The following is a 17876-nucleotide window of genomic DNA, read 5'->3' as shown; positions in this document are numbered from 1 at the left end:
ATCGGTTGGTTGGGATTTTTAAGCATTCCCCTCAGAATCAAGAGTACAGATCTGCTTCTTAAGCAAAGCTCATCTCTGGGCTGTTTGGAGCAGGTAGTGAGTCTCTGCAGGCAGACGGCGCAGGAGGACTGAGAGGGACGGAGGGAGAGAGGAGAGAGGATGGTGGGAAGCCCTCTCTCGCACATTACCTGCTCTCCGGGACTATCCTGGGTGCCGCCTATTACTGATTTCCTTCATCTCCCTGCGGACCGTTTAAATTAAAGCTCATAACCATTGTGTGGGCATATAATGAAACCAACTGATGCTGCACTGATTAGTCCATTACTCTCAACTGTTAGAAAACATAATGATCTCACAAGGGGCCTTCTTCACTGACGTATCGCAGGCGAGCTCTCATTTGACACCTCAAATTAGCAGCCAAAGCAATAACAGCTGGGGTTTTTGTCTCAATATTTGTACCCGACTCTAAAGTGATTTGGCATTGGGTGAGTGTTATTTTTAAACACAGAGCTCTTACCGCCAAGTAACATTTTAAACGGCCTCCAGGTGTCATGTAAAACCTACAGAAATAAATAAAAACAATCAGCTACCAATTTGAGTCTTTGATGATAGGGATTCCTGAACAAAAGGGCTTGTCTTTGGTTCTCCTTTCATTATATCTTCACATTGTGACAGGCAGAAACTCACCTCCTTCTACCCAGCAGAGCCTCAGTGTTAAAAGGGAAAAAAAAAAGATGCCTCCAAAATAAATGTAAAAAGTGGAAGACCAAAAGAGAATGACGCATCTTCAAATCCTGCCACTGCCCGTTCGGATGTCCGGGAGCTCGGTATTCCTGGGGCTCCAGTATTTTTGGTCCTTTAATTCTCCTTACTCATTTTTTGAGATCATCACAGACACCGGCTGGTGGTGATTCAGAATGATTTCACTGCCTCCCAACGACCAATTTAATTGTAAAATATACCTTCAACAACAACAAGAATGAGTGGCCTCTCCCGGTTCTGTTTCGTCATCCATAGGCTGGGAAACTGGACGATCCATCTTGGCTACTACATTATTTAGAAATCAGGAAGTTGCCAGTGTGCCAAGATGTCCACAGCAGACTGAGAATGGAAGAATGACCTCCAGCTTATATAACTGAATAGGTGAGCGTGCAGTCAAGGTGGGGCGGGTTTAGGGGTGGGCAATGGGCGATTCCTGCCTCAGCTGCATTTCAGCCTATAAGAGAGGAAGAAGGGGCAAGTTTTTCAACGCCCACTAACGTGGACACAGAGAGAGAAGAGAGAACACGCCAGTTTTGCACCCTGTGGTACAGGTAGGGCCTTGCCCAGTGTTTGGCACATAGAACAACTTGATAAATATTTCCTGCATGGATGGATGAGTTTCCAAATGTGAAGGGTCATGCTTTCGGCATCTTTTCATCAAAATAAATTTCCACTCTGAACAGCCGCCTGGGCTGATCCAGGAGTACAAACTCAATTGCCTGCAGGAGCCAGGCTTTACATCTGAGTAAGTGGGTTGCGTGGGGTCTGCAGTAAACCCCACTCTGCCACCTGGGATCCTCACTTCTCGTTTCAAAGGCTTTGTTGCTATGCCGGAATGTGGGTGCACCTGCTGTTGGTTGTTCCTTTTTGTTTGTTTTTTTTAAGAGAAAACCAGACATGTAGAATTTTTATGTGAAGTCTCCTGGTTTTTTTTTTTTTTAATATTGGTGATTAAATCATATAAAGGAACAAAAGTCACAATGAAAAATAACTTGGATTTGGCTTGCAGATGACAGTTTTTAGTCTCTGAACCAAAAAAATCAATTTAACAATTTGAATCATATATATATCACGTATGTATCACACATACATCATATATGTATATTCAATACATATCCTATATATAACACACACTCTGAGACATGTATAAATATAAAAATTGGAATATATAAATGTAGGTGCGTGTGTGTATATGTATATGTACATACATATATATGTATATGTATACATATATATACACACACACACATATATATATTTATACATAAAATCAAAGTATGTTCGTGGTGAAATGTGGTTGACCCTTCCTTCCATACTGCAACTCCAGGAGGGTAGCCACCAGGAACCTACCATCCAAAAGAACTATCTTTAAAAAAAAAAAAAAGATTTTCTTCTTTATTTGAGAGAGGGAGAGCACAAGCAGGGGGAGCAGCAGGCAGAGGGATAGGGAGAAGTAGGGTCCCTCCTGAGCAAGAAGCCCAACGTGGGCCTTGATCCCAGAACCCTGGGATCATGACCCAAGCTGAAGGCAGACGTTTAACTGAGCCACCCAGGTGCCCCTCAAATGAACTATCTCAAATGATAAAAAATTATTCAAGTTTCTTCCACCCCCACCCTCTCCAACTATCATTACCTGGAGACAAAGAGTCTTAAGAAAGTTTCTGTTTATAAGGGTAAGGCTGGGTCCCACCGGGAAGGTGTGCAGCTTTCCACACACCGTGCATCAGTCTTCTGGCCAAACCTGTAAGTTATTTCTTATGTATGGTTCGGAGTTAAGCCACAGGGTACTGAGGCTCTGTTCCTGGGCTGAGATGCTGGCAAGGTCCAGGTTTACCCTCTGATATTTACAAGGGAGGGGCTCTCTCAGGAAGCTAGACACAGTTTACTTGGGCTACTTGGGTTCAAAGACAGGCAGGGTGCTTCCTCGTCCGGCCTCTGATCACTACTGGTATAGCCAGGATCAACGATGTAGAATTCAATCTCTTCCCAGACTGCCTTCCTAACAGATAACAACCTGTTGGCTACTGTGGTGGTCATCTCCCAAGCAGTGGCTGCAGGACTATAGGGCCCTAGAAAGGGAGGGTTTTGGTCCCCATACTGAACATACGCTGTTCTCTCTGGAAAAATGCTAGAGATTAAGAGATGATGGGATGGACAGGGCATAGAGGCTGGCTTCCCTATTCCTCATTTCCCTTCTGCCAATACAGGGGAAAGGTAGACGGCAATACAGAGCACTGGATAAAGAGTCAAAGGCTTGGTTCTTCTGTGAAATTTTTCTATGGCAATGTGTAAGTCACTCAACCTTTTGGCAGAATTCCTTTCTCTTAAACTGAAGCGGTGGGGGACGCCTGGGTGGCTCAGTTGGTTGAGCAGCTGCCTTCGGCCCAGGTCATGATCCCAGCGTCCTGGGATCGAGTCCCGCATCGGACTCCTTGCTTGGCAGGGAGCCTGCTTCTCCCTCTGCCTCTGCCTGCCATTCTGTCTGCCTGTGCTCGCTCTCTCTCCCTCTCTCGCTCTGACAAATAAATAAATAAAATCTTTAAAAAAAAAAAATGAAGCGGTGGGACTGGTTGACTTCCAAGGTCGTTCCAAGTTACAGTTCCACTCAGCTTCTGTGGGGTTAACGGGCTTGCTTCCCTAACTAGCTCTCTCATCTCTATTTTATGTATGGAGAAGGGATGGGTCCAGACATGGGAGCGATTTTCCTACCCAGTTGACTTGGTGGAAATGATTTGCAAGGCTGAAAAAGTGAATAATTGGGATTAGGAAACTAATTCTCGCAGAGACAGAAATTCACATGGTTGGGAGACAGTTTTAATAATCATACTCCTGGGTTTTAATAAAAAAGGGTCTTTTGCAGGTCCAAGATCCAAATGGTTAAATTCAGAAAGAGAAAGGACAGAGCCGGGGGGTGAGGGGAGTGGCAGATATCTCAAAGTATTTAACTTCAGAAAATACACTGTTTAAAAGTGTCTCTTAATGAAGGTGAAACAGGCCCAGTGATCTGGAACAAAGCAAGCAGGGAAACAGGCATGGTGGGAGCTGTGGGGACTTGCAGAGGCCAGTCTTGTCCAAATGGGGTACTTATTCACCACTCAGCTCTAAACCTGCGAGGTCCAATAAGGTAGCCACAAGCTGAAGGTGGTGATTTCAATTTGGATCAATTAGAATGAAATAAAAGTTCAGTTCCTCAGTTGTATAAGCCACACTTCAAGTGCTCCAGAGCCACACTGTGGTTAGTGGCCATCATGCTAGACAGCACAGAATAGAGGCATTTCCTGCACCACACACAGTCCCATGAGACAGCGCCACTCTAGACCATCAGAGCCACATGCCGAGGACTGCCCCAGGTTCCAGATATTCTGGGGAAGTTGAAATTGTATAAATTTAAATAAAATTACCTGGGTTTTAAACATTGGCAACAAATTCTAATTTTTTTTAAACACCGCAAAGACTAAAACAATTAAAAAAAAATCACACTATCTGAAGTTTTCAATTAACTATGTGCCAATAGATGGGGTTCTCTGATTTAGTTATAAGTCAAATGGGAATGGGCGCTCTAGAGTTTCTATGAGTCCAAAGAGTCCAGATATGACCTTGGAGAAACAGAATCAGATTCCCTCCATCCTTCCTCCTCCCCATCCCTTGTTTCTAAGCCCTTTTGCAGATGAGAAATGGAAGCTGAGAAAGGTACGGATGATGCTCTGATTCTCCCCCAGCCCTGCATCTCCATGTCTTCCCCATGCCATCCTCCCCTCCACAGAGCTAACTAGCAGGAAGGGGTGGGTCAATTTCCTTGAGTTCCTAGGACCTTGACTTTCAGGACACAGTTCTGCAGAGTAATGGACTCTTTGCCACAGGTGAATTGAGCCAGCCAATATTCTGTATCCTGGATGGAAGTGGAGGTTGAGAAAGGGGCAGGTTCAGCTCTTCAAGGAGTCACGGGTCCCTGGCCTGGAGACCCTTGACAGCCATGAGATAAGAGCTGGACAAGGGCAGGATGCTCCCTGAGTACACTCACACACTGGTCACTGAAGCCATTGCTGGCTGCTGAGGGAGAGAGAAAGGAGAGAGGCTGACCATCGGCTCAGGAGTGCGTTTGCAAATCGGTGTAGAAGCTCCATTTTGGGAGTGAACTGACCCCTGTGTGCACTTGGTAGCTCCGTGGTGTTACCCCACTGGCCTCCTCATCTTGCCCCCAAGAGGAAATTCTCTGGAATCTTTTTTGAAAGACGCAGTTATTTTTCTAGTTCATTTAAGGTGGGATAAAGCAAAGCTAGTTTGTCAAGCCAGAATTTCAGGCCAGAGACCTGGTGGCTGGAGGAGTCTGTGGCCACTATGAACGGTAAGACTTCCAATACCGGATTCCACCTAAGTGGTGCTCACAGGGCACCACTTACCAATTCACAGATCCTCTGTGCTCAAGAACAGTTCAACGACCTTCACCATATCCTCTTAACCCAGGAATGTACACCAATGCATTTTCAATCCAGAGACTAAACAGGACTTTAGTTAACAGGAAAGTACAATCGAATGGGAACCATTGGAACATCCTCCCCCACCCCAATTCTAGATACTTGAACTTTAAAGTGCTGCTTATTTAAATGGGAAAAAAAAAAACCAAGCCAGCCATTTTAAGAACATGGCTATGACTGAGCCTTGAGCCTGGGTTACTCCGAAGGAGGTGTGTGAGTTGTATGGCCCATGTGAGCATTCACAGAAAACCTAGTTCCTTTCCTAGGATCCTGGGAGCTCAATGGAAGTTACTGGTGCCTTCCACAAAGTGCAATTTTAATTCTGACTGCCTGAACAAATCACAATTTGTAGCATATTACCAAAAAGATTCATATTCTGGAAATATTTTAAGACTTTGAGTAGGCAGTGACAATTCTATATTCAAAGCTATGTTGTGACTAAATACCTTGATTCCAAAAAACAAATATTTTCAGCTCCTAGAGAAACCCAGGTGAAACACTTTGTAAATAAATGAAAACAAGTCTTGTCTGTTAGAAAAACACTGCTTTTGGGGGGCACCTGTGTGGCTCAGTTGTTAAGTGTCTGCTTTCGGCTTAGGTCATGATCCTGGGGTCCTGGGATCGAGCCCCGTGTCGGGCTCCCTGCTCTGCAGGAGGCCTCCTTCTCCCTCTCCCACTCCCCCTGCTTGTGTTCCCTCTTCCACTGAGTCTCTCTCTGTCAAATAAAACCTTAAAAAAAAAAAACCACACCACTTTTTACTATGGCTCTAATTTTGTTCAGAGGTAATAAAAAAATATTGCCATTTAGCTGGAGGAATAAAAAAACAAAGGTAATGTGAAAAATGTGCTGTTTCAGTAAAATATTACATCATTCAGTATTTAAAATAATTTTGGGACAATCACAGCTTTAGTTCTATTTAGGACTGAAGCATAACAGAGAATCTGGAGGCTGGGGTGGAGTAGGCTTCCATTCAGTTAGTTAATTTCAACTGAATTTGGTTCCATGTACTTTATTTTTTTTGAAGTTTATTTATTTGAGAGAGAGGGAGAAAGTGAGCCCTAGAGGGTGTGGTGGGGAGTGGGGGGACGGAGGGAGAGGGACAAGCAGACTGCCTGCTCAACAGAGAGCCCCACCTGGGACTTGATCCCAAGACCCTGAGATCATGACCTGAGCTGAAGGCAGATGCTTAAATGACTGAGCCACCCAGGCACCCCAGTTCCATGTACTTTAAATGACTGCCTACTTTGTTTCAGGTTTGTGTGAGGTTCTGGGGATAAGGAAGTGAAATAGTGCAGGCATGTCCATCTTCGGTTGTGGTGAGTGTCCTTGTTGGGTGTCTGCTGTTTGCTAGACCTACACCTATGGTACCTCCCTCAATCCATGTACTAGCCTACAGGGTGGGTCTTACTGCTTCTATTTCTCGATGAGGAAACGAACCCCAAACCACCCAGTTTGGTGAAGCTGGACTGGCAGCCAGTCCTATGGGAGGACTCTAACACCCCCAAGGTCAACTGTAGCCTTATACCTCCAGGGCCCGGGTGGTTCTGTGGAATTGGATGTAATGCTGATTAAGCTAAGGTCACAGGTTTAGATCTGAGCACCCTGTGGGTCAACTTTTGAAAAAGAAAAACTATCATTCCTGAATCATTATGGGCATTTACAACAGCCTGTAATCCTATTAATGCATATAAATGTTTCTTTGGTATATGTGCTCCAGAATGCATTTTTTAAAATTTTTTTGTAGCAGAGCAGGGAAGTTCAGGGGCTCAAACACCAGGCAGAGCTGGATTTGCTACTTGAAGAGCAGACCCAAGTACTTGCCAGGGGCACTCTGGGAAAGTCATTTAGCTTCTCTGAGCCCCAGTTTCCTCCTCAGAAAAATGAGATTTAGAGGTTCTACTTTGTAAGGTTGTGGCAAGGATTTGCATAAAATGCGGCATTCTAGTATCTTGTCATAGTCCCTGGAAGATAGCAGACACTAAGAAACAGAGGCGACAACAGTAATTATAATATCTATAGTGACCATACTAATAATGGTTATCATATCATTGTATTATATGTTGTTAATTACTATTTGTTAATCAGAGCATCTAGTTCTTCACCCAGAGGAAGCTCGGCTGAAGTGGAAGATAGCTCTCCATTCCTATAAAGCTCTGGGTTTTCTGTATTGGGCTGACAAGGTCTATAACATCCTTACACCCAATGCCCAGCACCCTTCAGCCAGCACAGCAAGCCCATGCTAGAGGAGTAAGCACACCCTGATCTGGGTATCAGGACTATTGTTAATTTCTTGTCACGGACTTCTTCTTAGACCAGCAAAGGACTTTCTTCTCCATCTTTCTGTGTCTACAAGTAGGGCTTGGGGTCAGGCCATGTTGTACCTGCAGGCATGTGGTTGAATATCTACCCTAAAAGTCTGGTCAACTCCCACCCACCACTGCTTTAACTCGTGAATCGTTCTTCTCTAAATGTGGACTAAGAAGGAGCTCAGTACATGGGATAATGAAGGGGTCCAGGAAACAAGAAACTGGGTGGGGCGTGTTTATCTCACTTCTCATCAGTTGCATAGACCCAATGACAAGTGTTTTAAAAAATCAAAAGGAATTTGGAGGCTAGTTCAACTCTTGAGAAGAACTCTCCAGAAGATGGGGCATGAGAGATTCCTGCTTGTTTCTATGATGTCCTCACTCAGTTTGGGGGTCCTCGACTCCATGTCACTTGGTTCTGCTTATACATGTCCATTCAACAATTCTGGTAGTCTCTGGCCTCTAGACTTTGATCTGCCAGAGAACTGCTCTTCTGAAGCTTTACTGACTCTGGCACCTGGCACCATGCTGGCACACAGTGTGTCCTTGCTTCTTGGACAGATTACAGCAGGGCCCACCCCGGCTGGTAAGTAGCTGACATGAATGGAGGTAGGTGGGAAAGGAGAGTCTATGCATCCCTTCTAAGGAGGGAATGTGCTCTTTAGCCATAACTGTCACAGTGCAGAAATGCAGCCCAGGGTTGCCAATGCTTCTGGTTTACCAGAAACCCAAAGCTGGGCACCTGTACTTTTATGAAAAATTTTATAATTTTAAAACATAATATGCTAATGTCAATTAAAAAAATACTCCACAAGATTGAAAAAAAAAAAACTCATCTGTGGATGCAACATAGTCTGTGGTCTATCTAGTTTGCAACATCTGGTTTCAAGAGAGCAGAAAGCAGGATCATTCCTTGATTCTGTCATGTACTCAAGTCTGCCTTCCTCCCCAAATCTCCTAAATAACATACTTAATAATGGCTCTGAAAGGATCCCCTGTCTTACTGAGGGTTATTTTTCTGGACTGCCTAGTTGCATGAAGATGTGCAGTGTGGGCAAAGAGCACAGGATCAGGGGTCTGCAGAGCCAGGTTTTAGTCCCCTTGCTGCCACCAACTTGCTGTTTCCCTTGACAAATCTCTTGGCCAGAGCCTAGACAAGTGTGAGGGATGGTGGTAGATACCCGGGTGCAAAATGTTATATGGCCCGGGCCTCCCTCCTGCCTGTTCTCGATCTCTCTGTGTCTTATCTCCAAATAAGAGGTCATCCTGAAGGTCCTTATAGGCCCAGCATATAATAAAGCCAATGAATTTCCAAAATTGGCAAGTGACATAAATGGAGGGAGACCTTCAAAACAACGCACGCTGGTTATCTGCAGATGTGTTGGACCTGCATGCAATTTAGCGGGTACCGTGATTTATCAAGGGCAGGCCACTCACTGGGGTACGTGAGCATTTTCAGGCTCCGCTCCTGACAGCTTTTGCACGGCATTTTTGGCAGCGTATATCTATTGAACTTCTGATTTGCTGCATGTTGTCAGGAGACAATGTCTGAAAATATTTTTTTCCTCTCCCGCAGGACTACTGAAAAAAAATTATTTTATTAACTAGGTTTTCTTGCTTTTGTTTTCTTTGTCCACACCCTTAATTTTTTTTTTTTCATTAAATGTATTTCTGGCCCAGGACAGCACGTTGGGCAGGGAGGTGCCTGGCGGTCCTCCACCTAGCTGGCCAGGAAACCAGGTCAGAGAGCTGTGACAGAGTGGCTCCTGACCACACAGGGTCAGAAATGCAGTCTTGGCATATGCAACTGCAGTATAACCGAACTTGGAGGAGACCGAGTATGTGAATCACCAAATGTATAGAACAGGTGGAAAGGAAAGGCCAATGATTTGGGCAACAGAAGGCCATCTGAGTCATAGCAACTCTCGGTTCAGAACCTTAAGGCCATACAGAAAGCTGGGGCTGGATCGTTGGAAGAGCCCGCAGACCACTGAGTGACAAAGTCAACTGGTGATGTGCAGAAGTGAGAAGAAATCACCTCTGGGACTAGAATGTCATTCAGTGATAAAGCAGGACTCTTTTCTTTCCCTGGCAAGTCTGATTTACCTTCAACTTTGTGGGGGTCCGCAAACTGGGTAAAGGAAATGACAATTTCAGAAGCATGTGGGAGGCTCCACCATTCTCCTGGGCAGGACTGTGAATCACCGCTAGCTCACCTAGCCCAGCTCTTGGGGGCCAGTTCGCACCAGTCTGTGGCACCCGCTGGCCATGCTTCCGGAAGCCGACGCCGTGAGAGATTTGGCAACACAGATTGGGAAAGTAGTTTGGTAGGACAGTTAATCACGTGGGCTCTGCCACTTACTAGTTAAGCAGCTACTTGGCTTCTTTGAGATGGGTCTTTTGCAGAAGGAGGGCTGTGAGGATGTTGAGGGAGAAGGTCCATAGGAGCACCACGGCCACCGTCGGGCAGGGCTTACTGCACAGCACATGTTACCAAGGCAGTACCCTCTGTGTGCTGTGACTCCCCCCTCCGTGGTGGCATGGGGGCTTTGAGAAGTTTCACCTGCACTATGCTATTTTCCTTAGTCCCTTTTCTGGCTACCTGGGAAGGGGAGGAAGGAGTGGCTCTTTTCCTTTGTTCCTCACATTCTGCGCAAGACATCCCCCACTGCACAGGAGCCAAAAATGAGGATGAAGCGAGCAGCTGTCATAGCCTTCTCCAGCCTGGTACCCACTCCTCTCTCTCTACCTCCAGGGGTTCTCACGGGCTCCCCTCAATTCCCATGGCGTGTCCTGTAGGACCAACCTCAGCCTGGATGGGAAGAAGTTTCACAGCAGTTCCACCCAAAGAAAAAAATGGAACAACAGGGGGATCCTATGTGAAATATTTCCACCAGTAGTTGACGTCCACAAACTTTCCTTAAGTTAATTTTGAGGGAGCTTTCCATGGGAGTTATCGTGAGTCTTTCCTTGTTTTTTTATTTCATTATGCCTAATGTCAGAGAGAAAACACCTAGAGTAATACTCTATTTTGTCTTCTTAATTTGAAGACTTTTAAAGCTTTGGATACTTAAAGATGACCTTTCTGAGGATAGTATGTTTTGAACCTCTCTCTTTCAGGAACTTATTAAGTTAATATATGATGCCTTCACTTAGTTCCTATTTATTATTTCATTGTCAAGATTCTTTACGGAGCCTAAGTTGTGATTACAGAGAATTGCTATAAAATGTCAATGTGCAGACGAGATTTGGAAGGTCTGGGGGTGGGGAGGGGAGATTCTTTAAATAGAGATGTCGGCTCCAGCCAATTCAGAATGGCTCACCATTAAGATAGATGGTTCCAAAGCCACGTGCCTCTGCTGGAAATTAAGAACCCATGGAATAAATGATTATGATTAATTTTAAGTACTTAGCCATGTGAAGCCAAATGAGAGTGTCTTTAAAACAAAGCTATTGATCTGGCTTTGTTTGGAACTGAGAAGATAAACTCATCAGATCCTGTGATCTCTTTGTAAAAATACGGAATGAGAACTTTTTTTTTTTAAACCCCACCATAGGCTTTTAAGCTTCAAGTTTGAGAAACCTGGTGTACCAACATGCTATAATATACCAACATTTTAAAAATAGCAAACACTGGGGTAGAGAAGAACAATCCAGTTCTGTCCCAGACAGGGGTTTGATGGGGATGAGGGCACGACAGGGAGGAAGTTAGGGGAATGGAAGGGACAGAAGCCACCTCTTCTTAAAGTTGAGGGAACAGACTCAGAGAGGTTGCATAGCTTGGCCAAAGTCCCACTGTGCCCAGGTGTGTCTGACTGTACATCCCCATCCTCTCCCCCAGACAGCCTTCCTGGTGAGACGAGGCACCACCACTCCTCGTACAGAGAGCTAACATGCGGGCTGTCAGCTTGTCACAGCTGTTCTGTGGTAGCTGGGGATTTCCATTTCCTGGTCTCTTCCCAAGGAATTCTCTCATCTTCCTGACGAAAGGGGTGACATGCTCCTGCATCCCTCTCCAGAAATGCTCTTTTGCCGGCGGGAAAATTGACCTACCCTTCCTAGCCCCTCTCTCCTGATCAGAGAAATCCTGGGTCACTGAACTGGGCTGGCATCTTCTCCCTAGCAGACAAGCATTTGTTGCCCATTTTGGGGTCAGAGTTGGGGTGAGAAGCCACCATCCATCTTAGGACTGACAGCCTGACCTCCCTGGCTGTGGGTCCAGCCGTTCCTGTCCTGGGAATTCGCAGCTTCCATCAGATTTCCGGCACCTTGCAACCTTGCAGCATCAGCATCCCCTTTTATTTCCTGTGATTCCTCTTGGAATCACCTTCCTCTCACACAACGTGGAGAGGCTTTCTCCAACCCGTGCCCACTGTCTGGGGGGCCAGGTGAAAAGAAAGGGACATTTTAATAAATCCATTCTGTCATTGGTTCGACATTTATTCATTCCTCTGGAAGTCAGAGATATATAACCTGGTGATTAGGTAGGTTTTTTTTTTTTTTTTTTTTTTTCAGGGGGATGCTGAACAAATCCTACCCTATCATTCACTGGATAGAACTGTACCATCAGAACTATTTTTAGAACCAAGCAATTACAGAATTTGGAAAGGGGAAGCCATCCGCAAGTTACAGCAACAAACCCTTCACTTTCCAAACGGGAAAACCGAGACTCTGAGTGCGGAAGGGACTTGCCCAAGGTCACACAGCCAATTAGGGGCTGAGTCAGGACTGAACCACACATCTCCTGACACAAGTTCTACTAGGCTTTATTGCCTTCCTTTCTAGGTTTCTCCAAATCAGGGACCACTGGAAGTGCTGCTTTGAGTGACAACAATCAAAATGTTTTCTTACACAATTTAACTTTAGTTTGAGTGACCCCAGGATGATTCCTAGCTGAATTCCACCCCCAACCCACCCTTGGAAATCAGGTTGGAACCACTGGAAAATCCAGAACACAGGAAGGCAGCTACACAAGGTATGGGGGGGTGGGGGAATTATACCTCCTCTCATCTCTCCCCCACCCTGCCACTTTAAGATTACTGCTTAAAGTTTGCACTGAAACCCGAGGCGAGATCCCAGGAGCAATGGCAATGACTAGACTTTACCAGGCTGTTTGGCATCCCCCCTGCCCCGTGCCAAGGTCCCTTTGTGATCCTGGGTGATTCCAACTGACCCCTTGGTGCTGTCCCCTCTCGCATCTCCCAGACCTGTAACCTGTCTCTCCCCATGCTCACACTCAAACAGACTCTCCTTGAACACCCCGGCAGGCGCCGGGGGGCTATTCCGGCCCATCTGTTCCACCCAGCAACAAATACCGCGGGAGCACGGGGGGGGGGAGAAAGGACTCAATTGCGACTTAATTAGCAGGAACCCCAGTTTGCGGGAGGTGAGAAAATCACACTTTGCTGCCTACAAACACTTTGGCCAATGTGAGCCAGAGGGATCTCCCGGTTCCCAATTTTAATAGCACTGCAGCAGAAGACACAGAAATGCAATCCACACAGACCCCCCTGCACACACACGCCCCCTCACTCCTCCTCACAGAGACACACACACACACACACACACACACACACACGCGCACACGCACACGCACACAAGGCAGCACCGGTCGCAAAATCAACTCACAGGATCTCCAGATCGCGCAGCGCCCGGAAGGCTCCATCTTCAATGCAGCTGATGTGGTTGTTGTCCAGTTGCCTGTGGAAAAGCAAGGGGAGGGCGTGAAGGCTGAGTGGGGGCAGCGCCGAGGAGCCGGGTGGCCCGGGCCGGGCGTCCCCAGCCACCCGAGTGCCTGTCCCTCCACCCCTGGCAGGGTCTGCTCGTCCCCGCCAGGAGCTCGCGCAGAGCCAGCCTGTCTGCCACGCTGCTCCGTCTCTGCTCTCTGACTGTTTGAGAGAACTACACAGACGAGCGCACCAAAGGCTGTCAGGTCTCAGTAAATATTAATTGCGCATTTTTTTTTTTTTTTTTTTTTTTTAGGCAGAAGGGAGTAATTTCATTACATTAGGGCATCCAATCCATTACGAGCTCTTACCGTCATGTCACTGAAACAATTTCATTAAGCTAAAGGCCTGTAAATCATTGGAGGTCACTGCTCTGCCCTCCGCGACCTCCCAGAATGCTTTTTTCCCTCTCTCCCTCTCCCTCGTCTCCCTTTACTGGAAGTTGCAGTCTTCTGCTCTGACACAGTGCTAAATCTCAAGGCTTTATCTGCCCAAGAGCAGCGAGGGTGCATGGGGAATATACCGATTCCAAATTAGACTCAACTAATCTAATTTTATAGTCTTTTTATTATTCTAAGCACCAAATGTCTGTGGTGGTTTGATGCCTCTGTGCTTTGTTATGGGGTCCATCTGGTAGGTCATTCTATTGAAGCATTTTCTGACTAACTGCAGAGCCCCTCAAACTGCACCAAACCACCATCAACATTAAAGAAATCCATTGATGGAAGCATTCCTGGTGGGGAAGAAAAGGAATATTGTTATTGCCTTAAAGATGTACCACTTAAATTTAAATTGGGGAGAATTAAATGCACCTATTTCGGGACTCCTTTTTTATTTCCCTTTCCATCTTATGAGCATGAAAATAATGTCTCTTAAAAGGATGCCTTGACTAATATACATTCTAATTGGGGACTGAGGTATTTTAGTTGAAAGATAATGAATATATACCATTATCCCTAAATCTGAATAGGTCTTAAGTGTAAGTCGCAACCACACTCCAACTCAAATCTCACATTACATATTAGTCATTTGATTTCTAAAATAAAGGATGGTAATACAGAAAACGTTTATTGGCACCAGATTGTCTGTTGTATTTTGTGTGCAGAACACACCACGGTCTTTGGGGCGAATGGCCGAAATAAGTACGGCTGTCCTAAAAAACTCCCTTATTGACTTCTTTTTTTCTTTTGTCTCAGAAAAAAATCAGCCCCTCTCAGGTGAAAGGATTTCCTGATGCTGGAATTTTCATTTGTGATTTGTATTAATCTACATCAACAACTCTGTGCAAAAGATGTGTCGACAATACGTTCAGTAACCCTCACGGAGGGTTTTATATTCTGCTGCAGGAAGGTGGAATTAAACTTAAAATACTATCATCATCGAGAAACCAGATAGATATAGGATTTCTGTAAAGGCACATGAATGAAACACGTACAATCAGAATGATGTCGTGTGTCACAACAGATGGGCTCTGCCACGATATTATGGGGAACCAAATCATCTCCATAAATGCCCCTGATACAAGATTTAGACATTTGGGGTTTAAAAATAAGCAACAAATGGGTATCACAAGAAGCAGAAACACTCTTTAGGTGGACAACTTCTACATCTAGAATTCAAAGTTCTTACTGATGCCCACTTCCCAGTGTCCTCGCTACCCGGAATTCTTCCCGAGTCTTTCTTAACATGAGTTTGCTGAATATCCTTTCCCAAGATTTCCTGTAAGTACTGCGGCTGCGGATTTCCTGCAAAGGTTCTATTAAGGCAGCCTAGTCCTGCTGCCTGGTTTCTAGATTTATCATCAGTTTAAGGGCAGATGATCAACAACGCCTGCCCTACATGAAGGCCACCAAACCTTACCAAGCAAAATGCAATGGAGTTGGCTTTTGGCTCCAAGAAATTCTTCAATAAATATGCTGAATTCGGCAAAAATGGCCCCATCCACCTAAGTACAAAAGTATCTAAATCATCAGACTGAGAAGTCTGGGGTGGTGTACAACGATGGCCGTTTGTGGTGCATCTGCTTCTGGACAGACATTTCAGAGAGGTCCTTGCTATTAGAATATTATTTATTTGCTGGATTTGTGAGATGCTTCCTGTTGCTTTTCTTTTCGAGCATGAGAAACAAAAAATGTACAGAATGTTACGTGGAAAGAGTGCGGTTTGCAGGGGAGAAGAGAAATTCATAGAAAGAAGGGAAAGAATGAAGAGGTAGAAAGAGATTAAAAGAGTGGAGGAAAGGAGAGGTGTGAAAGATGGCAAACCAAGCCCACTGTTCAACGTTCCATCAGAGTCCTGCCCGGGGATTACTGGAGCAGCGGGAACAGAGTCTCAGGAAGGGACTTGCCCGCTATAAGGCTAAAAGCAGGAAGGTCTCCTACGTGATCAGTTCTGTGATGTTCAAACAGGCTCACTGGGCGGTACAAGCTGACACCTGGTTGTATATTAGTAATGAGGAAAACTGAGCAGTAACAGAAGCGTCTCTGTGGGTGAATTTTCATAGACGCTCTTGGAATGTATGAAATGTATCAAAATTTCAAATATTTATGCAGAAGTGTGGTGTACATTTATTATAACCACGATTGTCTCCTTTTACTCTACCCACAGATAAACAGTACCCTGGCCTCGGTCGTCGGTCATTTCCCATACGCGTAGTTTATCAGGGAAGTCTTCGGGGGTACGAGGCCTAGGAGGAGCATGTCAAGCAAAGGAAAACCCAAGAGTTGCTTCATGGCCCAGCTATTAATATCTTCATGGCACTGAGCATCAGAGTGTTCGGTAAAGGTCATTAATTGTCTGCAATCAATCCTGATATTTCATGCAAATAAGCTAGGCCCCTAAAGCAAAGTAAATACATACTTTCCTCAGACAAGGTTGCTTTTTCTTTCAAAATCACATCTCAGATACACAAAAGTTAGTCCCCGAGCACGGGGTGGGGGATGCGAAATCAATGCAAGCCCAGCATCCCATGACAGTTGTTTGGAGTGGGGCACTACCAAACGCACGGTGAACCTTCTGGAATTAAGGCCAAAGCCTCTGACTTAGCAGTTTGCTTCTGAGGGTAGATGGAGGCTGCTGAACTGCGTTCTGAGCTCTTGGGTCAAAGGTCCATTTTGCAGCTTTGTAAGGACTCTTTCAAAGGCCCTCCCAAAAACAAATTAAAAAAGCCCATTGCTCACTCCATACTCCGTTGCTCGGGAGGCATGAATGTGCAGAAGGAAGTCTGGATATGGGAGCACGCAGAACTCAAAGAATCAGCAAGTCTTGGGATACCCGATCTTTCTATTTTCCCCCGGCAGTAAGAGGTATATTTCACAGATACTGAATCCATTTTTATCACACAAAATGACCTGCCCTGGTGCCTAGCACAGTGCCAGGGACTTCCCAGCTGGCCATACTTGGTTGCACGGTGAGTCCTTCTACTGAAGGTATGACAGGGCGGGGTTCAAGCCATGAGCTATGATGTCCTGGCCATGGCCCTATGTGATGGAGCATTCCTTCTCTGACTACACGGGGAGCTTTCTGCCACACAGACCTCTGCCGGGGGAGTATTTGGAGAGGATGCTTGGAATAACCTGAGATTTCTGTGGTGAAGATGAGGAGCGGGAAGGCAGTGGATGGAGGGAAGTTTGGCTGGTTTTTTTTGGAGGCGACTTTCGTCGTCTACTCTATACAGAAAACTCAATTTGATTTACACTCTCCTGCCTGTGACTAAGTCTGGAAGCCCCAAAACATTCATGATATTAAATTAACTGCTCTAATTTCCCTGGGCAGCTCAGGTTTCACCAAACAATGTGTGCTAAAATGATACCAGAGTCCATTTAGAAAGAACTCCTCCAACAAGAGCTCATAGCAGACTCCCTGAGAAGAGTTTCCCGACTACTGTATTTTTATACTCTGCGAATATAAACAAGTCCGCAAGGAAAGCCAGCATGAGTGAGGACTTAAAAATAATCTTCACCAAAGGCAGACGGGGGAGATAGCACTTTTGTCAGAATTCCCCTTCGTAAGCATAATATAATCACCATTCATCTCCTTCAATCACAATTTCAAATTTCATAATTGAAGCAGAAAAGAAATATTTTTGCAGTTCAGAAACTTAAAGAAGCATATTTAAATCCTTTTCAAAGGGCTTTAAAAAACCTGATGACAATATTAAGAGCCATCTACTTATCTCCTAACCACACCCCCCACCCCCAACAGCAACAAAGAAAGAAAGAAAATGTCATGATTTCCATGACGCTTTTGAGTAGCTGTGAGGAGAAAACACCTGAAAGATCTCCAGAAACAGGCTTCTGGAAGAAAAGTAGAATTCCCAACTAGTCATCTAGATGCAGGGTCTACATACCAAAGCACATGCATCCAGATGTGTGCTTCTCATGCAGATGTTCTGGGAGGCCCCAGAATCTCTGCCCTTGGACAGTGAAACTTAGCCTAAGGGCACTGCTGCTCCAGGCCCCCAATCCAGTCCAGCGTGTGCTCCAGGACGGCAGCTAGAAGAACCGCAGTCCTCATGCTAAATGGAGAAGGAGCTAAGGTTCAGCGCTCTTTGGAATTAAACAGTTTGCTAATTTCCAAGCAAAATGATCTACACAAAAGGCACACA

The 17876-nt window shown here is 45.4% G+C and overlaps 1 protein-coding gene across 3 annotated transcripts in view; it reads right to left on the bottom strand.

The window, feature by feature from the left end:
* The window catches only part of LOC111140918 (slit guidance ligand 3), a 589722-nt gene that overhangs the window by 141605 nt on the left and 430241 nt on the right, over positions 1-17876 (bottom strand). For all 3 annotated transcript variants that reach the window (XM_022493181.1, XM_022493179.1, XM_022493180.1), the window contains exon 6: positions 13173-13244. In XM_022493181.1, the coding sequence (XP_022348889.1) occupies positions 13173-13244 (72 nt within the window). The remainder of the gene's footprint in view (positions 1-13172; positions 13245-17876) is intronic.

The sequence above is a fragment of the Enhydra lutris genome, unplaced genomic scaffold, assembly GCF_002288905.1.
Source record: "Enhydra lutris kenyoni isolate GAN:26980312 unplaced genomic scaffold, ASM228890v2 scaffoldscaffold5, whole genome shotgun sequence".
Lineage (NCBI taxonomy): Eukaryota > Metazoa > Chordata > Mammalia > Carnivora > Mustelidae > Enhydra > Enhydra lutris.
The sequence above is the reverse complement of the archived record's forward strand: the minus strand, read 5'-3'. Positions and strand labels throughout refer to the sequence as shown.